Consider the following 26,355-nt stretch of genomic DNA (forward strand, 5'->3'; position numbering starts at 1 on the left):
TAATCTTGCATCATCTTAATACAAATAACTTGATAAATATATTTGTCTTATTTCTGGAACTTCTGATCAATGTATCTCTGTAAGACTGATATCTCTTCAGTCATATACATCTGCTCTTGCCCGCTTTGCTATGTTAGTCTCTATTGTATATAAAATAAATTTTTGATTGCCACAATTCTGATTTATAACTTGGCTAAATAGCTTGTCCTTTCTATTTTTTATTGTTTTGGATGATGTGGCCAAAGAGCGTATCTTTGATTTGATTTAAGCAAACTTTTGGAAACTTTTAACTGAGGAACATACTTATACATCAGTAATACATAGGTTGTTACTAATCATTTCTTTAACAGGAAAGTCCTCAGGTGAAACTAGCAGTTGTCCAGAGCACAGTGCAGCTTGCTTGGTGAAGGATGGTCATGCATTTGATCTGGGCCATACTAAAGAATTACTAAAACGGCTTGATAAAGACAGGTATGGCTGAAGTCTTTGTGTGATCTTTGAAAGTCATCAGCATGTCAGTGCTGCTTATGGTGAATAAGGTTGGAAGAAGTTAGCTATAAAGTTCAAATTTTAATGCAAAGTTTAATTCTTACATGTTTCTGATATTACTAGGAATTTGTATTGAGAGTTGAATTACATGTCCTTTGTTTAGCATATTTTTCGGAGCATAAGAGGCACCTCCCCCCCCCCAAATAGTGTGAAAATCTGGGTGCGTCTTATACACTGAATACAGTATTTTTGGCCTGAAACCCCGCCCCTTCACAAAAATCGACGTGCAGAGGGTTGGAAAACCTGCAAAGTGTTCCTGGGGGCTAGGGAGGGCAAAAATGAGCAAAAAATGGGCACTTTTTTTTGCCCCCCCAGCCCGCAGGAGCACTCTACAAGCCTCCCAAAGCCTATGCGTGCCATTTTGGGGACAAAAAAATGGGCCCATTTTCGCAAAAAGCGGGCCGGATTTTTTTGCTCTGTTTTCCCCCTCTCAGCCCCCAGGAGCACTTTGCAGACCTCCCAAACCCTCTGCATGCCTCATTTTTCACAAAAAATGAGGCATGCAGAGGGTTTGGGAGATCTGCAAAGTGCAAAAACTTTTTAAAAAAAATTTCCTCTTCAAAAACTTGGTGCGTCTTATACTCCAAAAATACAGTAATTTACAACAGTTTTAAAATTAGCCTACTTTTGTATGTTTTTGGAGCACAAAAAAGAACTTTTTATTAGAGGAGGGCCTAGAATCCCTAGAAAACCACCAGCATTGCTTTCATAGGTACTGCATTCTTAATTTTGTTCCTAATTGTATATTATTATTCTGTTGAATTCCCTGAATTTGTAACTGTTCTTCCCACCACTATCCCTTTATTTATTTACTTGTGCTAATTTCGACAAACATTTCTTCTGTAGTGCCCAGCATCTCTCTAGAATATCTTACTTGCTATTTTATTTTTTTGTGACTATATATTGCCTTGGACTGGGCTAACTGATTATGCAAGAGTACTGATAGAATTAGTGTAGTATGGGAAAACAATATAAAATGATTTGAGTCATCTTGTAAATTAAACAACAATTTGAAATTAGTACGACACCATTGTTCTAGATTCTGCTTGTATAATTGTTCACTCCCCCAGTTTGATATCTTGCAGATAAGTTTGAATTCCAGTTTCTTATATTTCCTAGCCCTCTTGTGTTTTAACTGTTACACTTCAACTATACTTTGGAGGGTTTTTACATTGGGAACTTTGCTTTGTATGAATCTCCCGGTAGTTTATTTTTTATGTTTATGTTTCTTTATTTTTTAGGTTTCAGCTGAGATACAGCAATGTAACAAGGAAACCAGACTTTTGTGGTAGCCATGACCCAGCAGTTACAATTACTTTCGTATGTCCAGAGGGAAGGCAAAGAGAGGTAATCAACAATTTCCTATAGTGGATGTTGTGCACTGTTACTTGACTGGGAAGAGCAATGGATCATAGCATTAACTCAAAATAAATGTATCAGCATATTTTAATTTTACAGGGCCAAGTCAAGATAACATATTGCTTTGAAGACCTTAAGGATATTATGAGTACAATTTTAGCAGATTATATTAAGAGAGATAAAAAACAACTGTGGTGGGACATGGACTTAGTCTATAGGATAAATTTAGCATATGCTAGAAGCCATAATGTTCCAAGGGAGGTACATGTTAAATTTCTCAGGAGGACCACAAGGGATGAGGTGCTTGGGACCCAAAGGGAGAGACCATTGAAATATAAAGATGAAGAAATCACCATCCTTAAGCAGATTCCAAAAAAGATAGGAGAGAGAAGGAGGAAGTACTCCTCCTTATCAAAGAAACTATACAATAAAGGAATTTGGTTTAGATGGTTGTTGCCAGAGGGAATGTTGATTTTCTGGCAGGGAAACAGAATTAGAATTAATACAGTGCAAGAGGAGGAAGCCTTTATAAAAAAATATTTTCCTCTCCCAGAAGATGAACAAAGCGAAGGTAGTGGGAGGGACAATAAGGTGCAAGACAAGAAGGAGGGGGGGCTGAGGCTTCCTCTGGGGATAGGGAGGAAGGAGCAATATCGAAAAGGCTCAGATCACAAAAATAAAAGTATTTGAAATAATAGCAATTGGGACACTCTAGAAAGTGACAAAGGGAAACGAATGAACACATGGTTGACAATATAGAATAAGAACTGGCTTTCTGCTTGTCTTTTATATTTTGTTTATAAGATTGTAAAAATTGTGAGTTTTGGATGGATTACTATCATTAGTGTGGGAGCTGCCAAAATGTTTTGTATATCCCCTTACCTTTTCCCCATATATGTATAAAAACCAATAAAACTTTTATTTAAAAAAAAGATAACATATTGCTTGAAAGGTAAATATCATGTTCATTCTTCCTCATACCTTTCCGCATTGCCCAAACAGAGTTCAGTATGAAGGTTGTTAAAATTATTTTTGGAGCAGAATATTCTACAAGTCTTTCTTCTTCCTGACAGCAAAGATACTGTCATAATGAATTAAATGATGACAATTTCTGGACATGCAAAATCACCCGTGTTGACCCTTTCATTGAAGCATTAAGATCTTTGTTGTAATTCATAATTAACTAAACTGCAAACAATTTATTTACAGTCACTGCCATGATTTTCCTGTGGTTGGGGATTTTACTGGACATGGATGCTTATAGGATTAGGGAGTTTTTATGATATTCGTTCATGTTGGATAATTTTTAAAATCCAAAGGCAGCTGTTTTTGAGCATGTGTTGTATTTCAGTTTTGTTTTGTTCTGTTTTTTCATTTATGTTCAGTTTCTAAAGACTGCTAAAGGCCTGGTGGTAAAGTCACAGAAGTGATAGGCTTAAATGTTTAGCCTTTTTTAAAAAAATTTGAGTGGATGTACGCTTTAGTTAAAAACAGAAATAAAGGATATAAATCATACCAAAACTTTAATCATTTATTTTAGGGTGATATTTACTGGTTGGGAAAACATTACATTTTACTGCTGAAAATTGAGGTTTTGCTAGTAGGTTTTGGTGGTAGGGTCCTCCAAGTTGCTAGAAACAATAAAAATGGTTCATAAGAGGGCATACTCACAAACATGAAATAGTTTGTCATCTTCCACCCTTGCCCCTCCCCTCCCCAGTTTAGGCTATTGAAAATCCAAAATCTGAGAGCTAGAAGGACAAAGCAGTATATAGCAAGCAAGCAGCCATTTGAAACTAAATTATTGTATTTTATAATAAATAGTTCATATATGTTCTGCTGGAAAAATTCAGAATCCAAATTTGATTTTGTATCGGAAAACTATGCCCAGATCTAGCAGCTAGCAGCTATTATTAAGTATGCATGATTATTTGAAGTGGGGAACAAAGATAGCTGTATGACATTACTTTTAATTTTTTTAAATTGATAAAACAGAAAAAGCTTTTACCAAGCAGGTAGGCTAAAATGGAGTGGAGGAAACAAAATAAAACTGTACAGCCAGTTGTTCTATCACCTTAGTACAGGGGTGTCCAAACTTGGGAACTTTAAGACTTGTGGACTTCAACTCCCAGAATTCCCCAGCCAGCCATGCTGGCTGGGGAATTCTGGGAGTTGAAGTCCACAAGTCTTAAAAGTTCCCAAGTTTGGACACCCCTGCCTTAGTAGGATCCAGACACTGAAATGGCATTTCTGTGACTGAATTTTGGTAAATGTTAAATAACATGTTTTAGCAACATTTATGTAGGGCGGTATTAAAATGAGAGGTTGTGTTACTATTCCCTAATTCTGGAGACTTGTACTGGACTTGTGAGCTTATGTTTGGTGGTAGATAAATCAATGTTCTCTGATCTGACTAGCTTATTTTTTTTAATATAGGATACAAATCCTACGCTCACTGCTCGAAGCAATTGCCGCTATGAGATTGAATGGGTTACTGAGTCTGCCTGTGCCAGGGACTACCTGGAGAGTCATAATTGTACTCTGAGCAGTGAACAACATGGTATTTATGTGGATCTGACACCTCTTATGCAATCTCCAGGTAACTATCCTATTTCCCTTAGAGTGTGTGCAACCTGATATTTTATACAAGTAAAACCAGAAGCTGTAGCAAAAAAAGACAAATTTCAAATTCTGGTATAGGTGTATGGTACAAAGTGTTAACATAAGCAGTGTTTTCGTCTTGAAAATTAACCCAATGGATGGATATATAAATGGTATAACCATAGATAGGATTGTACTATTTTGAAGATTTATCTGTTTTAAATGTATTTTTATGCATGGGAACAGTTAACTTGCTTTTTGCCAAAAATACAGTATTTATTAAAGCATTAAAACAAAAGCAACAAGTAAATCAACAGATTGAAATTGCAGATTGCTGATTAATCAAGTCATTGCAATAAGTGCTCTAAAATTTAATGAGCTAGCAGTTTAGAAATCAGAGTAATGAACAAATCTGACCACACGCAGTGGAAGTAGCATTATAGATCTGCTCTAGAAATCACAGAATTGTGATTTCCTTTTTGGTTATGTCAGATGAGGATAAAGATCACATAAGCTTAAAGATACTAAAACAAAAATAAAAATGGCAGAATGAAAACAGAAATAAAAACAAAACAAAACAAAAAACAAAAACATCATAAAGAGAAAAATTAGTGACCCGGTTTACAGACATTTCCACTGATTTATCAGCTTTATATATGCATGGGATTTCATAATGCTAGATGCAGTGTGTATTCAATTTAATCCCTCCAGAACTGGGGTACGGAGGGAAAAAACTAGAAAATTTGTTACGAGACTCTTATTTTGAATGTGAGGATTAAATGGAAAAAATTATAAATATCTAGAATGTAGTTTTCATGAAATTAAAATCTGTCTTGCAAAATCCTACACCTGAATCATAGGATAAGTTTAGAAAATGGCTAAGAAGAGCATCACTTGTGGAACACAGGCGGATTGCAACAATGCAATACAACGATCATATAATGATCATTTTGGTGTCATAAATATATATTTCCATTTGTATGATCATTTTAGTATTTCAGCAGTGGATTTCAATCATATTTTCTTTAGGTGATGTGTCACCCTATGTGTCAAAAGACAAAGAGTATAACTATTATCTGAATGTATGTGGGAAAGTAGCTGGTGGTTTTTGTATGGACAAGGATGTGTCTTCATGCCAAGTTAAATCTGAAAGAAGTCAGCCGAAAGTGGCAGGAAGATTTACCAATCAAACTCTCAGGTTAGTACTAGTCCAGAAATGTAAATATGTTTCTTTTGGAAATAAAACATGTAATATTGCCCAAAAATATTTTGTTTGATATTAGAGAAAAATAGTTTTTGTTTCTGAAAAAAGATTTTTCACAACATAAAACATTGTGCAGGTAGTCCTCAAGTTATTACTACTCATTCAGCAATTGTCCATAGTTTTGCTGGCACTGTGATGCTTACAACTGGTTCTTGAAATTCTGGCTGCTGCAGCATCCAATAAAACTAATAAAGTAGAATTATATTGTTGTTGTTTTTTAAATCAGGTATGCTGATGGAGACCTTATTCTGACGTATCCAGGAGGAGATAGTTGTAGCTCGGGTTTTCAGAGAATGACAGTCATAAATTTTGAATGCAACCAAACTGCAGGTAATGTACCATTCTGGGTGTTAATGGATTAATTGGTGCAGTATTGTTCTGTTGGAGAAACTGCTGATACTTATATAGATTATATAGAAAAATGTTATATAGAAAACTAGATATTTCATTTCATTACCACCCATGTCATTCAAACAGACACGTTCAATAAAATAAGTTGTGGCTTATTCGGTAAATGAATGCACTAAACCAGGGGTGTCCAAACTTGGGAACTTTAAGACTTGTGGACTTCAACTCCCAGAATTCCCCAGCCAGCATAGTTGGTGGGATGGGGAATTCTGGGAGTTGAAGTCCACAAGTCTTAAAGTTCCCAAGTTTGGACACCCCTGCACTAAACAAATTATAGGTAAGTGTGGTGTGTGAATATTAATTGCAGGGTTAAAACCTTTTTATTTCAACATGTGATGGATTGGCTCATGCCAATTCTGCTATGGAAATGGATGCCCAGTTAAATTATACTTGACTTCAAGTTTTTAATTGTTAATTTTGGACTGGATTCTGTTATTCTTATGTTTGATTATGTGTCATAAGCCTAAATGTGAATATTTAATGGATAGTATCAGTATTTTAATCTGGTATCTTTTTATATATTTCATGTTATATGTTAACATTTTATAATCTGAATGTTTCCTTATTTTTGTGAATTTATTAAAGATAATAACGGCAAAGGACATCCAGAATTTAATGGAGAAACAGACTGTTCATATTTTTTCACCTGGCAAACCAAATATGCTTGTATTGGAGAAGAAGAAGGTTTGCCTTGCATGGTTTCAGATAAGAAGAAAAAGTATGACTTGACACGACTGATTCGTCATTCTGGTATTAAACTTATAAAAATCTATTGTCTGCTTATTTGTTTTAAAAGCTCTAGTTGATATATAACTGGTTGTCTGAAATGCTGTCCTAAACCTAACATATTGTTGCCAAATATACTGGGTAAATAGTAGAATATTGATGGTTTTCCAAGATAAAAAGATTTATGTTTAGAGATATTAGTAGAAAGGCTCTTTGTTTTACTTTTGAACATAATGCACATTACTCAATGAACTTGGTGAGTTTTTGTGGTTGTAGAGGTGCAGTGCAGGAGGCGATACTCCCAACACATTCATGTCACCATGGTGTCTACAGTGCTAGCTTAACATTTTATGAAAAACTTAAGGCATATTCAATCCAGCCTCTGTGTCAGATGTTGACCAATCAGATCCATTGGACATGAGGCAGTTATCCTCTTCCAGTGTTCCAGGGCATGTTGCTTGGAAATTTATGTAATCCTGCAGATCACAAGTACTGGGCTTGGTTTTTGTGTTAACCCTACAACAGCGATGGCGAACCTTTTTTGGCTCGCATGCCACAAGTGGGGGGAGCGCGGGGGGGTCGTGTGCGGGCGTACCGCACCCATAATGCAACGCGCGATCCCCCAGTGCGCATGCGCGCACAACGCCCCCCCCATTTTTACATGCTTTTTTTGCCCATCCCAGGCTCCAGAGGCTTTATAGGAGCCTGGGGAGGGCGAAAAGAGCTTCCCCCCCCCCAGAGGCCCTCCGGAGGCTTCAGGGAACGTCCGGAGGCTTCCCTGAAGCCTTCAGAACGCTTAAAACCACCCTCCGAGCAACCCGGAAGTGACTTCCGGGTTGCTCGGAGGGTCGTTTTAAGCGTTCCGAAGGCTTCAGGGACCGTCCGGAGGCTTCCCTGACGCCTTCGGAGCGCTTAAAACCACCATCCGGAGGCTTCCCTGACGCCTTCGGAGCGCTTAAAACCACCCTCCGAGCAACCCGGAGGGTTGCTCGGAGGGTGGTTTTAAGCGCTCCGAAGGCTTCAGGGAACCCTCCGGACGGTCCCTGAAGCCTCGGGGGGGGGGAGGCTCTTTTCGCCCTCCCCAGGCTCCTATAAAGCCTCTGGAGCCTGGGGAAGGCGAAAAATAGCTTTTAAAAAGGTGAACTCAGCTGGCCAGCGCGCGCATGCGCACTGGCCAGCTGACAGCAGCGCCTAGCGTGCCCTGACAAATGGCTCCGCGTGCCACTTGTGGCACGTGTGCCATAGGTTCGCCATCACGGCCCTACAACCACTGCAAATTAAGAGTGCTCCCAATTTGACCTGGAAGAACAACTTTACCCCCTTTATGATATCTGGCATGGTTATCATTAAATTGTTGTACGGTTTTATATTATACACCAAATGACAGTTTTGTGGTGGCTTTTAAATAGTCCATAGACGATAGCTACAGGCTCTGGTTTATTAGTATTTTCACCTGAGCACATTTGTACATCTCTCTTTTGCATTCCTTTTTTGAACCTTGTTCTTGAGTTTAAGAAAAAGTCTTACAATAACTGAACTTAATTGTCATTTTGGGTAGGGAATTAAGTGTGGAATGTTACATAATGTGGCATTAGAAAGCAAGCAGGCAGTGTATAGCTATAGTAGAAACTAGGAAAGAAAAGTACTGAGAGTTACCATGAGTTGTAAATTAGTTAATTGTGGTAAATTAGATACATTATATTTTCTTATATCTTACTTTTTATTTCTTTGTTTTACAATTGCTTACTCGCTTTCTGCAATGTTTATAACTGCTTACTCCAAAGGGAAATAACATGATGGATAGGTGGCATCTAAATATTTTAATCTAAAATATGTCATCTTAATTCTAGAATCAGAGGAGAATTGGGAAGCTGTAGATATCAACCCTGTAGAAGCAAAAAGGAAGCGTTTCTTTATAAATGTCTGTCACAAGGTCCTCCAGAAAGGAGAAGCCATGTACTGTGCCAAAGATGCATCCGTTTGCTCTGTTGGTGAGTAGGGGTGTAAACCCAGCCTCTTTTTTAAAAAGAGCTGTTGCTTTTCTTTTCATAGAATAACAATAATAATTTATTTTAAATCTGCAGGACAAAGTGTCTGCTCTAGAATTTGCACTCCCACTTCCTCTGTTTTGTATGTTTCTTTCAATTTTCATGTCTTAAATTTTAAGATGGTATCTGCATTAAAATTACAATTTACCTTACATTTAGGAAACTTGCTTAACATTCTAGAAGGTTTGATAAATCCTTAAGTTCTAAGACTGATTATAAAAATGGTAGCTATCCACATCCTAAGAATTGACAAAACAAGGAGAGAAGATTTAGAAGTTATAGGTTTGGGAAATAAGGCATCTGTTCTTGCTATACTTTATATATAAAATTCCCTAAAGAGCATATGTTGTAGGAGGCTATGCTATGAACCTTAATAATTATCATTTTCACTCTTCCTTCGTTGTTTGTTTTGATCACTTGTATTTTCAATAATTGTACTTATTTTACATTATTTTTATGCACAAAGCTCTGGTAAGCATACAATTATACAAATGAAACCATCAAATATATAATTGCAATAGAATGAAATAAATAAATGAAGCAAGACTAGTACATACGAGATACTAAGTTCAAAGGCCAGGCAGAAGAGAATACTTTTAATTTATGTTCTAAATGTCAATAGAAAGGGGTAATTTATGGAAGATAGCTGTTCCCTAGGTTTGGGGCAGCAACAGAAGAGGAGTCATATTTTCTGGTTCCACTCCTGAGTTTTATGTTGCATAGAAATATATATGTCAGATGCAAGCTAAAAATCTTGGTATTTTTAGTTATGATTTAGCTTTTGATTTGGGAGGTGACACGAGGCTGGCTTCTGGGCCTGGTGAATGCCTCATTGGGTGAGGGATCCTTACCAACCGCCTTGAAAGAGGCGGTGGTGAGGCCCTTACTTAAGAGGCCCTCACTCGACCCAATGGAGCTAGCTAACTATCGTCCAGTCTCCAACCTTCCGTTTCTAGCGAAGGTTGTTGAGAATGTGGTGGCCCAGCAGTTTCCACGACACCTTGACGAATCCGAGTATCTAGACTCACGCCAGTCCGGCTTCCGACCTGGGCACAGCACAGAGACAGCCTTGGTCGCGTTGGTTGATGATCTCTGGAGGGCCAGAGATAGAGGTTGTTCCTCTATCCTGGTCCTATTAGACCTCTCGGCGGCTTTTGATACCATCGACCATGGTATCCTATTGCGCCGGTTGGAGGGGATGGGAGTCGGAGGTACCGTTTTGCGGTGGTTCGGCTCCTACCTCTCCGACCGGAGGCAATGTGTGTTGACAGGGGGACAGAGGTCGACCCCGAGGCCACTCACTTGTGGGGTGCCACAGGGGTCAGTCCTCTCGCCTCTCCTGTTCAACACATATGTGAAGCCGCTGGGTGAGATCATCCGTGGTTTTGGGGTTGAGTATCACCTCTACGCTGATGATACTCAGCTGTATATTTCAACTCCAAACCACCCCAACGAGGCTGTCGAAGTGATGTCCCGGTGTTTGGAGGCCGTCGGGGTCTGGATGGGGGACAACAGACTTAAACTCAACCCCTCCAAGACTGAGTGGCTGTGGCTACCGGCACCTCGGTTCAGCCAGCTGATTCCATCGCTGGCCATAGGGGGCGAGCAATTGCCTCCTGTGGAACGGGCGCGCAATTTGGGCGTCCTCCTTGATGCCCGGCTGTCAATGGATGACCATGTGGCGGCCGTGGCAAGGGGGGCGTTCCACCAGGTTCGCCTGGTGCGCCAATTGCGCCCCCTACTGGACCGGGATGCCCTACGCACGGTCACTCATGCGCTGGTGACGTCCCGCCTGGATTACTGCAACGCTCTCTACATGGGGCTGCCCTTGGGACGCGCCCGGAGACTGCAGTTAGTTCAGAATGCAGCCGCGCGGGCTGTGATGGGGAGTACGAGGTACTCCCACGTAACACCTCTCCTGCGCGAGCTGCATTGGCTGCCTGTGGTTTTCCGGGTGCGTTTCAAGGTGCTGATTACCATCTTTAAAGCGCTCCATGGCACGGGACCTAGTTACTTGCGGGATCGCATCCTCCCACATACATCCCTGCGGCCAATACGCTCACACAGGGAGGGACTTCTCCTGGTGCCATCCACTGGACAATGCCGGCGGGCGACACCGAGGGGTAGGGCCTTCTCTGTGATGGGCCCAACCCTCTGGAATGACCTCCCCCCCGACATTAGAACCACTTCTGACCTCCGCTCCTTCCGGCAAAAACTGAAGACTCACCTGTTCCGATTAGCAGGCCTGGCATAATTCAACTGTCCCTCCTGGCAAACGTACTATATCTGGTTATTTTAGGGGTTTTTTAATTTACTGTATTTGTTTTTAGGGGTTTGAATTTATTTTATATCTGCTTTGTACAGTTCTTTTAACGGCATTTTAACCTCCTCCATGTCAACTGTCAACTGTACATATTTAATTTTATTGTATCTTGTTATATTTTGTATGAACTGTACACCGCCCCGAGTCCCTTTCGGGAGAGGGGGCGGTCTAGAAGCATTAAATTAAATTAAAATTAAAATTAAATTTAAATGGATATATGCACCTTATAATGCCCTTGGTCATTTGGTGAATCCACAGCATAAATAGAACAATCTTTAGTGGTTTATTATAACAGCATTTTAAAACAATTCTTGAACCCCTTCATATTCAGGATAAAATAATATTTTCCATCTGACACCTATATTGAAGATTTTATTTTGTATACAATCCTTCATTTAGTTTGCACTAACCCTCCAGTTTAAGGATGAAAGCCTTTTCCGTGAAAGCAAGGATTCATAGTTTTCATACTGTATTGCTTTTTAGATAAAAACAATAATACAAGAAATCTTGGGACTTTCATGTCTCCTCCCAAAAAGGTTGGAGAAAATATTGAGCTTCACTATTCAGATGGAGACGAATGTGCACCCAATAAAAAAATTGAAACAAATATAATTCTTATATGTAAACCAGGTGAGTGATGTGATTTCATTATTAAAACTTAAATATCTGACTTTTATAGAGAATAGTAAAATTTTGAATGCAATGGCAGTGAGACCTTAAAGTCTGCCAGGACATCTTTTTTATTCTTTCAATTTGATCATTAATTAAACCATTCTCAAGCTACTTCTGCAGCCTTAGAGCCTTTTATATTTAGCCCTTTATATTTACACATGCAAGAAAATTTGATATCTTGGAAAGGCTTGTTTGTTTCAAATGGAAGTGATGTGGTAGTTCCTAGTGTGGTTGAAGACCTCAAAACGTGGACTGATTTATTGGAGATTTTTATTTTTACCTTATAGAATTACTAATATGTTCTTAAACAGATTGCTATTTCGAGGGCATGGACAGGATTATGGAGTGCTGCCATTTGTGTGCGGGACCCGTGTCCCTCTTGGTTAGTTTCGGCTTCAAAAGCCAGGAGGTGACACGAGGCTGGCTCCAGGCGATTACCAATGCTTCATTGAGAGAGGGGTTCTTTCTCACCGCCTTGAAGGAGGCGGTGGAGAGGCCCCTCCTTAAGAAGCTTTCCCTGGACCCAGCTTCTTTAGCCAACTATTGTCTGGTCTCCAACCTTCGCTTTGTAGTGAAGGTTGTCGAGGGTGTGGTAGCATGTCAGCTTCCCCAGTACCTGGATGAAGCTGCCTATCTGGATCCGTTTCAGTTGGGATTCAGGTCCAGGTACAGTACGGATATGGCATTGGTCGCATAGATTGATTATCTCTGGCGGGCCCGGGACAGGGGCTGTTCCTCTGTCCTGGTCCTATTAGGCCTCTCGGCGGCTTTTGGTACCATTGACCATGGTATCCTACTGCGATGACCTGGGGGGTTGGGAGTGGGGGGGGCACCGTTTTGCGGTGGTTCTCCTCCTACCTGTTGGATCGATCGCAGTTCGTGTTGACTGGAGGGCAGAGATCGACCCCGAGGGGCCTCACTTGTGGGGTGCCCCAGGGGTCGGTTCTCTCACCCCTCCTGTTCAACATATACATGAAACCACTGGGCAAGATCATCCGTGGTTTGGGGGTATAGTATCATCAATACGCTGATGATACCCAACTTTTCATCTCTACTCCAAACCACCCAAACGATGTACGGATCTGGATGGGGATGAACAGGCTCAAGCTCAATCCCTCCAAGGCTGAGTGGCTGTGGTTCCCGTCATCCCGATTTGTGCATCTTGTACCATCTTTGGTGATAGGGGGAAAAGTTTTAGCCCCCTCAGAGAGGGCTCGCAATCTGGGAGTCCTCCTGGATACACGGCTTAGTTTAGATTAGAAGAACACCTGATGGCCGTGACCAGGGGGACCTTTTACCAGGTTCGCCTGGTACGCCAATTGTGTCCCTTCCTGGATCGGGATGTCCTGTGCACAGTTACTCACGCTCTTGTCCTTTCTCGCCTGGACTACTGTAACGCTCTCTACATGGGGCTGCCCTGAAGCACCCGGAGGCTTCAGCTGGTCCAGAATGCAGCCACGTGGGTTGTCATGGGGGTACCTAGGTGCTCCCATGTTACACCCCTTTTAGGCGGCCTGCACTGGTTGCCGGTTGTTTTCCGGGCGTGATTCAAGGTGTTAATTATGATCTTTAAAGCACTCCATGGCTTAGGCCCAGGGTACTTGTGAGACCAATTACTACCACCGGTAGCCTCCCACCGTCCAGTACAATCCCACAGAATTGGCCTCCTCAGGGTGCCGTCAGCCAGGCAGTGTCGGCTGGCAATCCCCAGGGGGAGAGCCTTCTCTTTGGGAGCGCCTTCCCTTTGGAATGAGCTGCCCCCGGAGCTTCGCATAATTCCCGACCTCTGGTTCTTCCGGCGCGCCCTAAAAAGTTGGCTTTTCCAGCGAGCCAATCTGGCCTGAATAAAATAAATTATTAATTTAAATTGTTAATTTTAATTTAATTTCTAAATCTCATTGTAAATGTCTATTGGGTTTTGGGGATATTCTATTTAATCTTTCTTTTAACTTTTGTAATATGTGTTTTTATGTTGTACGCCGCCGTGAGTCCTTTGGGAGAAGGGCAGCATATGTCCAATAAACTTAACCTAAACCTAACCTATTTGATGAGATTGTTTTGCGGATTAACTTTGTCCTAACCCTGTGATGGTGAACTTATGGCACACGCGCCACAGTTGGCACACAGAGCCATATTTGGTGGCAAGCCAACCATCAGCTCCAGCACGCATATGCACACTGACCAGCTGATTTTTCGCCCTTCCAGAGGGCCATGGAAGGCCGTTTTCACCCTTCCCAGGATTCAGGAAAGCCTCCAGAGGCTGGGAGGGCGAAAAACAGCCCCAACAGTCCAACCGGAAGTTCCCAAACGTCCAGTTGGCCCATTGGGACATTTTTTCGCCCAGGCTTCAGAAAACCCTCCGGAGGCTGGGGAGGCAAAAAAAAAATGGCATACATACATACATATACATATACATATACATATACATATACATATACATATACATATACATATACATATACATATACATATACATATACATATACATATACATACATACATACTTTGATTTTTGAGTCTTTAATGTATCTCTCTGAAGTATTTAAATTTTAAAATTATTTTTGTGTACAGAATAGTGAGGATTCATTATTACAGCATTCAGGCCTACTAAAACAAAGCTTGGTCATAGCATACATAGTGGTACTTAAAAGTAAATACTTTTGAATCTTCAATATTTCTGTATACATATGAACTAAAATGTGATTTGTTTTCCATACAAGTACTAAAACCAGTTAGAAAACACAAATATCTAAAAAAACAACAACATTATACTTGTTCGTGTATTTATTGAGGAAAATTATCCAAAGCTACATATGTGGAAAAGAGGTCAAAAGGGAGTTTATGCAAAAATGTTTTGATTTGAACCATTTTGAACTAAAACCACCCTGGCTTGAGTGTGAAACAGCTGCTTTGGCAATGGAACAATTATTTTTAGTTATTCTAAAAGTTATCTGAGCTCAGAATGCACCTAAGATGCTTGAAATAGCCAATTTTCTGTTTGAGAATGGTTTGAATAAAAAAGATTACACACGTCTAGTCCATAAATCAAAATTTTACACCTGAAAGAAAATCAGAGAGGAAAAAATGTGGCATTTGTCAATTTTTATATTTTATTGGTGATGGAAAATACTCTCTGATGGAAGAAATATAAACTGATTAAATAATTGATCATATATCTGATCAGATAATCTGGTAAATTCTGTTACTATGTTCTTGAAGATGAGTGACTATTCAGATCAGTATTTTTCTGTTCATAGGTGATCTGGAAAGTGCTCCTGTTTTGGTTAATTATGATGGATGCTTGTTTGAGTTTGAATGGCATACTGCTGCTGCCTGTGTCCTGTCTAAAACAAAAGGAGACCACTGCAAAGTTTCAGATCTTCAAGCTGGTATGTAGCTAAAAAAAACCAAATGGGGAATTCAGATTTCCTGTCTTCTTTTAACATTTTGTGTCAGCTAGCAACACTGTTTTTCATCTTCATTCCAAGATTAAGTTTAGGATTTTACATACTTAAAATGGTTATTACATATCTTCCCTCTTAAGATGACTGTCTTACGTACGTTCACAACTTTTTATTAAATAAGACTTTTTAAAATTTCTACTTAGGAGTTTCCTTCGACTTATCGCCACTAATGAATGAATCTTTCTCAATAAGCACAAGTAATTATATCTTTCACATTAGTATTTGTGGCTCTTTGTCAACTAAGCATTGTGGATCAGAGTCTGCAGTTTGTCAAGTAAAGAAAAAGTAAGTATGTGTATGCCTCCTGAATCTCCATTTTATGGGACACTTGATGGCCTTTACATACTTTTTGCCCTTACTGTAAATTAGGAAATTATCTAGCGTGGGGCTCAAAGAATGAAATAAACCAAACATTGTGAATAGGGCTGTTGCTTTACCTGCTCTGTGTTTATTGTGTCCTGTAAAACCAGTGCTCTACATCTCAAGTTGGTCTTTCCAACTCAAATGAATTCAGTTTTTTCATCAGGTGAAGTGATGTTCCCTTTTCCCCCAACCCCATGGCCAAATTAGGGGAAATTTGATCCAGGATTACTGATGACATGCAAATAAAAGTATGTTGTATCTTCAAAACGAGTTAGTTCCTTTAGCCGAGTGATTGTGAGGTGCTGAAAAAGATTAATTGCATTTTGAAATATTGTTTTGTGTTTTGTTAGGTTGTTTACATTACATTAAGGTTTTGATTTATATTTCTGCCATGTATGTTTTATTTATATACTTACTGAACGGATTATGACAATAATAATACTGAACGAATGCTTCCTCTAAAACTGTCTTGGAATCAAAAAAGTTCTAGGACATCTCTTCCAATCCCAAGTGATCAATCTCAAGGAGCTGTTTCACTACATGAATTGCCCAGTGGCATGAACTCCTGATTAATACTTCACCCGAGCTCCTAATTTTATCAAGTGGCTATAAATTTGTGCTAGGATGTGGCCTTAGCAATTTGCCTTCTAAATAAAATATGAATTATTGTCGACTGTGATAGGAAAACATGATCCAAACACGAGTGTATCTTGGATTAGTGATAGCTCATTGGACAAACCACAATACAGAAAGTTGATTCATAAGATTGAAGCTATCAGTCGAGAAACATGTATGCGACAGTTATATATACTTTTGTAATGCAGCTTAATTTTTGGAAATGTGACATTATGCTGGAACATTTAAAGCAAACGTACATGAAATTGCATTAATGTGTAATTCTAGTGGCCCGGGTTCGTGGAATCTTGGGATGGCCAGTTCTCAGCTGTCCTATTATAATGGAATTATTCAGCTAAACTATCAGAATGGCACACCCTACAACAATGTGCAGCATACAACACGGTCTACCCATATAACATTCCTGTGTGATCGTAATGCAAACAAGAGTGTACTGGAGTATCAGGTAGGAGCTGAATGAGAAAAAAAATACTTTAATTCTGTTCTTGTACTGCATCTTTAAGTCAATTTTTGAAGGGCTAACAAAATGGGTAATTAACTCACCAGACTTACTTTTTGAGTGGTATCGAGGGGGATTGTGTGGCTGTTGATAAAAATAGGATTGCCAGCATGATCGCCAATGTCCGATGACGAATATGGCACAAGAAGAAGATAGAGGGGAAATTCTAATTCCATATAAGCCTTATATGCCTTGGAGATCTATCTTTATAGATTGCCTAGAAAGGATCAAGAAATCAGCTTTGATGTTAATTTTAGATATTTTCATATAATTCTTACACTTTGAGATGAAGTACACATACGTTTCAGCTTTAAAGTAGTCTGCTCAGGGTCTGCTAACCCATTCATAAAATTGGCCCATGCGGCATCTCCAGTTACCCATTGCCAATTTACCAGAATGCTGTCTACCAACCTCTGTAATCACTCCCGATATAGAACATTTCATCCTCCCCCAACTTATTTCCCCCCACCCCCTCTTTATGTAGGCAAGATATATTTCTAGGCAAAGTGCTTCTACATTTTTTAAATTTTTCAATGAACCCTATATGGCTTATTGGGGGCTCTGAGAACCTTTTCGAAGTAGAGATAATGTTGGAATCTGGCACTATACTATGCATTAGTTTTCTTATTTACTTTTAGTTAGAAAAGTTTAATAGAATTTTTAAACTTTAACTTTTTAAACATTAATAGTTTCAGTTATCTGAAAGGAGAAGCTTAGTGGGCATTAAAAGAAGATGCCTTCATTGTTGTTCTTGACACCGCATTGAAGGAATTGGTAGTTAAGCACATACATATTGAAAATTTTTGTTTGGGGTCTGCTGCTTCTAAATTGCAAGTATAAATATAGATTCTACTGAACATTCTGGCGGAAAAGCCTGAATCTATAAAGACAAAATCTGTGTCTGTAAGCTGAAACTTCTCATTTGGTACTGTCATAATATCGAGGTGTTCTATTTCAAATCTTAATTTTTTGCTTTCTGTATTTGTGATCATGATAACTTAGGAAGAAGACAATTTCACATACAACTTCAAGTTATATACTCAGTATGCTTGCCCAGAAATACCCACAGAATGTGTCGTAACAGATCCTCAAACCATGAAGCAATATGATCTGTCAAGGTAAATAAGAAAACCAAAGTTCTGAATGTAAATTCTAAATATGTGGAAGAATTCTCCGCTAGCAATAGCCAAAAAACAACTTTATATTTTAATCTTAATGCACTACCTTGCATTGATCAGCAGTGCTGTCATTCTTAATTATCAGAGAATCAGTTTGTTGTGGAAAAATTAGCTTGTTACCTTACAACTTGTAAAGGCTGTCCACGTATAATTTTAATTGTTCATCCATCAATATTGCTACTATTTCTGATGTGGATAAGTTGTATTAAATCTTATTTTCTTAATAGTGTGTTTTAAATCAACTGGATAATTTCTAGTGTATTTCTATGCTTATCTCAGTTGGGAAATACAGGAATACAATTACTTCTGTCTTATTTCTGAATACATTATTATTGCCAACTGTAACCTTTGTGTTTTTTATTTTTAAAAACTGATGTATATTTAAAAGCTTAATAATGTTTGGTCTATTTTTAGTTTATCATTATTTGGCAATGTAAAAGAAAATTGGTTTGCAATGGACAACTCTGGAGAGAACGTTCACAAAAAATACTACATAAATGTCTGCCGACCTTTGAACCCCATCCCAGGATGTGACAGAAGAGCATCCATCTGTGAAATGACACTCAAAAGGGGTGAGAGTGTAAGTATGTCCATTGTATAGAGAGAGACAGAATCAAAACTAAAGAAAAGTTCTCCTTTTCTTTGTATTCTTGAGTATTTATACAATATATGGGTAAGACCTGGATAATTTTTATAATCTTTACAGAAAGAAAGTGTGCATTTCTTATTGCATTATTTTAAATATTTTTTTCTTATTATAAATGCTTTGCTTTTAAAACTTTTCATTGCCTCTTATTTCAGGCTGGCTCTTCTAAAATTTCCAATAGTAACCTTGGGATTGCCCAGAAAAGTCCCATTTTTGAAGGACCTGGTAGAATCCTTCTAAATTACACCGGTGGCTCTCTATGCATAAGGGCAGATGATGACAAGCCAGAACCTTTCTCAAGCCTCATCCATCTGATTTGTGCCAAGGGCCTTCTTGTAAGTTTCTGATTGTTTGTTTGTTTGTTTATTTCAGGGGTGTCCAAACTTGGCAACTTTAAGACTTGTGGACTTCAACTCCCAGAATTCCCCAGCTGGGGAATTCTGGGAGTTGAAATCCACAAGTCTTAAAGTTGCCAAGTTTGGACACCCCTGGTTTATTTAAAAACAATTTAGCTTCATAGTGTTATGGAATTTGACCACCACTATATAAGAGTAGAAATTATAGATTTTGCCTTTTAGATGAATTATTTGATTCCTCTTGTCCTATGTATTTATTAATTTTAAATAATTTTTACGGCTACCCATCTCACAAAGAAAGTGATGCTGGGTAGCATACAATACATCTAAATAACAATAAAACACAAATGCCATCTGTTATTATTAAAAATGTTAAAAACTATAAAAGCCCAACTAAAAAATGGACGAAGAGGTGTCATTAATAATGGAGCCATCTTACTAGTTTGCCAGTTCTATGGGATCTCGAGACCCTAGTGCCAAACTGTCTTCTGGAAGGATATTCCACCATGCGGATGCCACAGCCTAGAAAGCCTGCCACCCAGGGCCCTCCAAATGTAGCTGAGTGGCGGAGCCCATAGCATGTCTTTTTACTGCACAGTGGCACAGAAAAATGTACTTGGGGAGAGAGAGTCCTGAAATGACCCAATCCCATGCCATGTAAGGATTTAAAGGTCAAAACCAACAGCTTGAATTGGACCTGGAAAAAAACCTGGCAACCAATGAAGCTCATGAAGCAGAGGTGTAGCAGGTGTTCTTATGAGGAACACATGTAACTGTCTGCGCTGTTGCATTTTGCACTAGGTGAAGTTTCCAGATACTTTTCAAGGACAACCTGATGTAGAGTACATTACAATAGTCCCAACAGGAAGGTGACTAGGGATGTGGGACTGTAAACTCCTTGATCAAGAACTCCTTGATCTAGGAATGAGAGCAACTGATGCACAATGCAATGTTGTGTGAAGGCCTTCTAACCACGACTGCCACCTGCTTGTTGGTAAGAGTTGTGAGTCCAAGAAGATCCCCAGATTGCACATGTGGTCTACCTCATGCAGTATAATTCCTTTTAGCAGTCATGTAATGACAATGTGTTGTCGCAAGTTTGACACCCCGGGGATAGAGCATCCAGTTAATTAACCAGGACTAATCTAGCTTTTCTATCACAGATTATATTATTGAAAGTGATATAACTGCAGGATGAACTATTCTGTTTTTGATTTTTGCATTACTAAGTGATGATGGCTAAGCAAGTTCTGTGTTGTAGAGGACATATATTTCACTTAGTCTATAGGCATGCTATTTTCTAGTTGCCTTGGGTACTAACCAAGTCCAACTCTGCTTAGTTTTTCAGTATTGCCCAGATTGGAATAATGACCCATTTCAGATTCACTTATCTCTCTTCCAGAGCAATTTCAAAATTGACCTGTTACCCTTCCAGAGTTTTCTTCCAAAATTGGCAAAAAAATATGTGTGTTTCTTTTAATATATTCCTTAACTCTTGGACCTATTATATTTCCAGAATAGCAGCCCAAGGTTTGTAGAGATGAAAGACTGTATTGCAACTTTTCTGTGGGAAACTGAAGCTGCCTGTCCAGTCACCACTACACAAGGCGAATCTCAGGTAAGAGCAGAGCAGAACAGGCTTATATTTACATACTATATGTAAAGGTGGGTTATAAGGATCCATATATAATAAATAGGAATCCTCATATCCACCTTTTGCTTGTTGATCTGAAATTCAGTCTGAGAAAGCTTGCATGCATGCTATAGGTGAAATCCTGTTTCATCTGCCTCTTCTTTCTTTTTTTTTGGCAAAGACCAAATAATTCTAGTTTTACATTTTTACCTAGCAACTCATTATTAATTATCATATGTAGAAAGGCTTCTGAGAGATGACTAAGACAGTAGAGGCAAGCGCTTGAAGCAAGCAAATTTACAAAGAGCTCCAAATAGTAGGATACTTTTTAATGTTAGAATTCACTTTTATTCAACTTCTTACAATATCTTTTTTTAAAATCAGATTTTCCTAGATCATTCCCTTAAAAAATTTATTGGGACAAACTTTAAAGTCTGTTTTTCAAAAAACAATTCCAATGAAGATTTGAGACACAAATGGCATAGCCCTTAAACCTTGTATGTCAGGGGTGTCCAAACTTGGGAACTTTAAGACTTGTGGACTTCAACTCCCAGAATTCCCCAGCCAGCATGGCTGGCTGGGGAATTCTGGGAGTTGAAGTCCACAAGTCTTAAAGTTCCCAAGTTTGGACACCCCTGTTGTATGTGAGTCACCATACTAACACTGCTGTAGATAGAGGGCAATTTGTAAATATTTCTAATCTTACTTTACTTGATATGATTTGACTTTCAACAAAATAAATATTCTGAATATAAATAGTTTTGAACATACTATGTTTCCCCGAAAATAAGACAGGGCCTTATTCTCCCCCCCCCCCCTGAAATAAGTGCTTGGCCTTATTTTCGGAGAGGTCTTATTATTTTTGAGGTGTAGGAGGCAGCGAGCGTGGTCACCTCATATTGTGTTGCAATATTTTTGTGGAAAGCTTATTTTAGCGCATCCGCTCAAAAGCCCAATTGGGCTTATTATCTGGGGAGGGCTTATTTTCAGGGAAACATGGTACCTCTAGATAATCATAATCATATGGTAGATACTACTTCCTTGACTATTTTTAAGGCTGCAAATGTTTTGAGTTTATGAATTATGTCTTTTCTTCCAGAGCTGCTCTGTAAAAGACCCAAACACTGGATTTCTATATAATATGGAACCATTAGCTTTGGAAAAAGCATACATTGTCGAAGGAATTAAAAAGAGCTTCATGGTAATAATTTTCGTTTCTAATTCTTATGGCTTTTCTGAAGTGAATTAATTGGCATGCTTTCTTGAAGGAAGTATAGAAAACACTCAAAATCATATCTTGTGCTTAGTAAAACGAATTCCTTTTAGTAGTAATGTTAATAAACAGCAAATTTTTAAATAAACTGTGAGCTACACACTGGGAAAAGTTCTAGCCCAAGAACTGAACACATGGTTTATATGCAGGATTTAGTAGGTAAAGGTAAAGGACAGGTCATTTAAATCCTGCAGAGCTGCTATGAAACAACAGAAAATACTGAGTTATGAGTTAGATGAGTTATATGGGCTAGTTAGTTGGGTAAAAGTCAACTTACAAAGTTGTTAATGTGGAATTAAAAATTTTCATGTGAAACTCAAAGCTCACATTTATATTCTGTATCACTTTGGTTAAGCTGAAAACCTTGTAAAGATAACATGAATAAAATGGGAGGCTGCAATTACTAAGTGTAGTCTTGATAATCATGTCCATCAATAGTAGAAAACTAACATTGATTGTGTTCAATCTTTTAGATAAGTATCTGTAGACCAGCCAAGGAATGTGGGCCTATTCATGGTATCGAAGTTGATGATTCAATTGGTGGATGTGAAACAGAAGATCTGGAACACATTCGCTTGGTGAAATTGAACAAAACTCTTCAATTTTCTACAGAAGGATATTTGTCACTCACTTACACTGGTAAAAGGAGTGTGGCTTACTTTGTAAATGTTTGCTTTCCAATTTAGTCATTACATGTTTTTGAAAGATAATATTTAGTCATTATACAGTGCTCATCCCCATAGACTTTATTCTGCAATCTGTGATTCCTAGAGCTCATATCTAGAGAAACACCTATTGTTAATTCAAAGGAAAGTAAATAGTCAATGTACAGTGTACAGCTTGTTGGCTATTGCCTTAGAAATTGTATATGCTTGCCCAGCTTCTGAATTCACACATAAAGGTTTAATGCTTCTCCATATCCCTGTAAAAAAAAAAAGAGTTTGAAGCTTAAAAATCTGGAGATGTGGAATTCAAGATATATAAGAAAGCCCAGTAATAGAGATTGTAGAAAATGTTCTTTGCTTACAGGGTATAATTTATCTCCAGCATACTTCAATATTTGCTCTTCCTTTAACCTATATTAGTGAATGAATCCTGACTCAGTCATGGAAACTAGATTTTATTTTTTTAAAGTACATGCTGAACTTTGGGTGAAAGTCTTTCCCTTGCCATCCCTGAAAACCACCATATTTCTCCTTTCATTTAGCTGTACTATTCTTGTGGGTTGTTTTTTCCCCCTTCTCTTGCTGTCTGATGTTCCAATGTGTGCTGATTTAAAGGAAAAAGATATACAGTAGTCCTTGTTCAGCAATCACTTGTTCAGCGACTGGAGTTATGATGGTGCTGAACAATGACACTTATGGCTAACCCTTGTTATTGTGGCTATTGTAGTGTCCTCAAAGTCATGTGATAGCAAGGTGAATGTTTGGCAACTGGCTCACAATTACAACCTTCTAGTGTCCCTCACATTTATTGCTGCCTTTATTACTCTTTTCTGACAAGCAAAACTAATAGGAAAATCAGCAGGGGGCTGCAAATGACAATCATGCGATGTTATGCCTAAGTGGGATTTGCTAACAATAGCACTTAGATTTATATACTGCTTCGTAGTGTTTTTGCAGCCCTCTCTAAGCAGTTTACAGAGTCAGCATATTGCCCCCAATAATCTGGGTCCTCATTTTACCCACTTCGGAAGGATGGAAGGCTGAGCCAACGTTGAGCTGGTGAGAATTGAATTGCTGAACTGCAGCCAGCAGTCAGCAGAAGTAGCTTGCAGTACTGTATTCTAACCACTGCGCCATCACGACAGCAACTCAGACTTGACAATGGAATTCCCAGCTCCAAGTACTGTAGTTTACCACTACCTGAAAAGAATTGGAGAATACTGTGTCTTGACATTTTATTTTCATTCTTCAGGGCCCAATGACAGTTTCATCATAACTTTTACTTGCAATCGGTCCTATCCTGGAGAACTCAAATTTGTACATGAAGAAATGAACTCCGCACGAAATATTCATAATACTTATTTTAACTTCTACACGGCGTTAGCCTGCCCACCTGTTCCAGTTGATTGCCAAGTCACTGGTAAGTAAACTAGAAAAGGTAAATTTTCCATGTCAGGCACTAATGCTTTTATATATGTTTTCCCTCCTACATTCAAATAGTAGATAATGGAATTTCAGAGTTATGGGGATCTGTGTTATTTTCTAGAATCCAAAGATCCTTCAAGTGGAACCTGGTCTAAAAGATTAGAATTTAAGAAATTCTGAACTCACATGTAGAGTGACTTCATCACTCATCCACAGAAGGGATGAATTGCTTTTAAACGTATTAGCAGTATAATTTTGATTTTTTTTGAGCTGCTAAGTCATTTTATTCTTGTTCTGTTTAGTAATTATTTTTTATTATACTACAAATAGTCTCTTTTGCTTAAGGTACTTTAGTGGTTTTTCTTGTAAATTATGTTTAAAAAGAAAGAAGTAACATTTAAGAGGTTTTTGTTGACTTAATACTGCAAAGGTATTTTTAGGTAAAATTTTCTTGAGATGTGTTTGAATATTTGATATAAAGATACTGGGAAGTTATGTATAGAGAGGCACCCAACATTTATTTGTAGAATCTTCTGATTTCACAATGCATATTATGAATAATATTTTATTACTTTGCTGTTCAAATGTAAGGCTTGGATGACTAACCTCTTGGAAATTGGGGTCTGACTTGGATAAGGAGGATTTGATTTAATCAAGCATTTCCAGTTCCTGCTTGTGTTTTCAGATTCTGATGGCAATGAATACGATTTGAGTGACTTGAGCAGAGATCATGAACCCTGGATTGCCCTGGATACGACAGCAGATGCCAAAAAAAGAACTTTCTTTCTCAATGTTTGCAGGCCACTTCCCTATATACCTGGATGTCCAGGTAAGCATTTTAGGTTAACTAATGATGTAGGTTTGAGCTCCCAGTGCTTAGAATCCAAATGAGCAGACATAGTTGAACAGACTACAGTGATAGGTTCAGGAAATAGATTAATCGGGAATCTGCATCCTGTTACTCATGAGCTGCAAGCTTCCCCCCCAGTTGTAATTTTGTTACTCTTTATTGAATTGAATTGATTGATTATGTACTATCAAGTCACGTTGATTCTTAAGTGACTGGAATGTCATCACTCTGCTTAATAACTAATTCCTACAACACTGTCAAATAATTTACTAAGACTGTATTACTATTCTTCTCTTCCTTACTAGTATCTATCTCTTCCAACTTATTACTATAACCATGTTGCTTGTATCTTTCAATTTATATTGTTTTTATTTGCTTCGTAATACGATTTGATAGCTTATTAGTAACCTTGACTATAACTAAGTGTTGTATCTTTTTATTCTTGATGAATGTTTTTTTTTGTTCTTACGTACACTGAGAGCATGTACACCAGACAAATTCCTTGTGTGTCCAATCACACTTGGCCAATAAAGAATTCTATTCTATTCTATTCTATTCTATTCTATTCTATTCTATTCTATTCTATTCTATTCTATTCTATTCTACTCTACTCTACTCTACTCTACTCTACTCTACTCTACTCTACTCTACTCTACTCTACTCTACTCTACTCTACTCTACTCTACTCTACCCTACCCTACCCCACCCCACCCTACCCCACCCTACCCTACCCCACCCTACCCTACCCTACCCTATTTTACATAGATAAATTTTCTCCATGATGATCTATCCCTAACCTGGTCTTTCATGTCTTCCAATGGTACACTCATCATCACTTAAACTCAGGGCTGTCAAACTCTTGGCCCATGTGCCAGATGTGTCATGCACTGGCCATATCCATGCCCGGTTTAGCGAAGGGGAAAAAGTCCCAATACATCATGTGATGCTGCCATGACACCGTGAGCTTGACACCCCTGCTTTAACTGAATCCATTCACTGTGCTGCTGGTCGATCTGTTTTTCTTTTTTCTTTCACTTTTCCCAGCATTGTGGTGACTTCATTTGCTGATCATATAAATCAAAGCTATGCAAACAGTTTTGCCACATCTCTTATGTAAACCTGTCAATAGTTTTTGTTTAAGGACCTCCGAGTGATTTAAAAAATTGAATTTTTTCTAAAAGCCTTTTAAGCTGCCTTTTATTCTTCTATCTTTGTCAGACTAAATTGTAATGTTAGAATGTATATTATAGTAGGGGAGAATAGCAATTATCAGTTCGATGTTTGGGTAATGTAAAGATAGAAATAATAGTTTTAAAGCAATTTTATTTTGTTTTTTTACAAATCCTTCTATATCAGCAAACTCATATTGAGTTTATATTTAATTAGCACATCATCATTCCAGATATGATTAGCTTAA

The 26,355-nt window shown here is 38.5% G+C and overlaps 1 protein-coding gene across 1 annotated transcript in view; it reads left to right on the forward strand.

Moving 5' to 3' along the window:
- IGF2R (insulin like growth factor 2 receptor) overlaps nucleotides 1-26,355 on the forward strand; it is an 88,908-nt gene that overhangs the window by 25,446 nt on the left and 37,107 nt on the right. Inside the window, exons 6-24 of the mRNA XM_081941815.1 lie at nucleotides 351-471; nucleotides 1,791-1,896; nucleotides 4,345-4,507; nucleotides 5,539-5,707; nucleotides 6,000-6,103; nucleotides 6,767-6,931; nucleotides 8,758-8,898; nucleotides 11,762-11,908; nucleotides 15,208-15,339; nucleotides 15,558-15,699; nucleotides 16,681-16,858; nucleotides 17,915-18,030; nucleotides 18,505-18,670; nucleotides 18,892-19,071; nucleotides 20,609-20,710; nucleotides 21,825-21,926; nucleotides 22,472-22,637; nucleotides 23,916-24,083; nucleotides 24,774-24,917. Coding sequence (XP_081797941.1) covers nucleotides 351-471; nucleotides 1,791-1,896; nucleotides 4,345-4,507; nucleotides 5,539-5,707; nucleotides 6,000-6,103; nucleotides 6,767-6,931; nucleotides 8,758-8,898; nucleotides 11,762-11,908; nucleotides 15,208-15,339; nucleotides 15,558-15,699; nucleotides 16,681-16,858; nucleotides 17,915-18,030; nucleotides 18,505-18,670; nucleotides 18,892-19,071; nucleotides 20,609-20,710; nucleotides 21,825-21,926; nucleotides 22,472-22,637; nucleotides 23,916-24,083; nucleotides 24,774-24,917 — 2,712 coding nt within the window. The remainder of the gene's footprint in view (nucleotides 1-350; nucleotides 472-1,790; nucleotides 1,897-4,344; nucleotides 4,508-5,538; nucleotides 5,708-5,999; nucleotides 6,104-6,766; nucleotides 6,932-8,757; nucleotides 8,899-11,761; nucleotides 11,909-15,207; nucleotides 15,340-15,557; nucleotides 15,700-16,680; nucleotides 16,859-17,914; nucleotides 18,031-18,504; nucleotides 18,671-18,891; nucleotides 19,072-20,608; nucleotides 20,711-21,824; nucleotides 21,927-22,471; nucleotides 22,638-23,915; nucleotides 24,084-24,773; nucleotides 24,918-26,355) is intronic.

The sequence above is a fragment of the Natrix helvetica genome, assembly GCF_964273705.1.
Source record: "Natrix helvetica genome assembly, chromosome: 2".
In the NCBI taxonomy this organism is placed as follows: Eukaryota; Metazoa; Chordata; class Lepidosauria; order Squamata; family Natricidae; genus Natrix; species Natrix helvetica.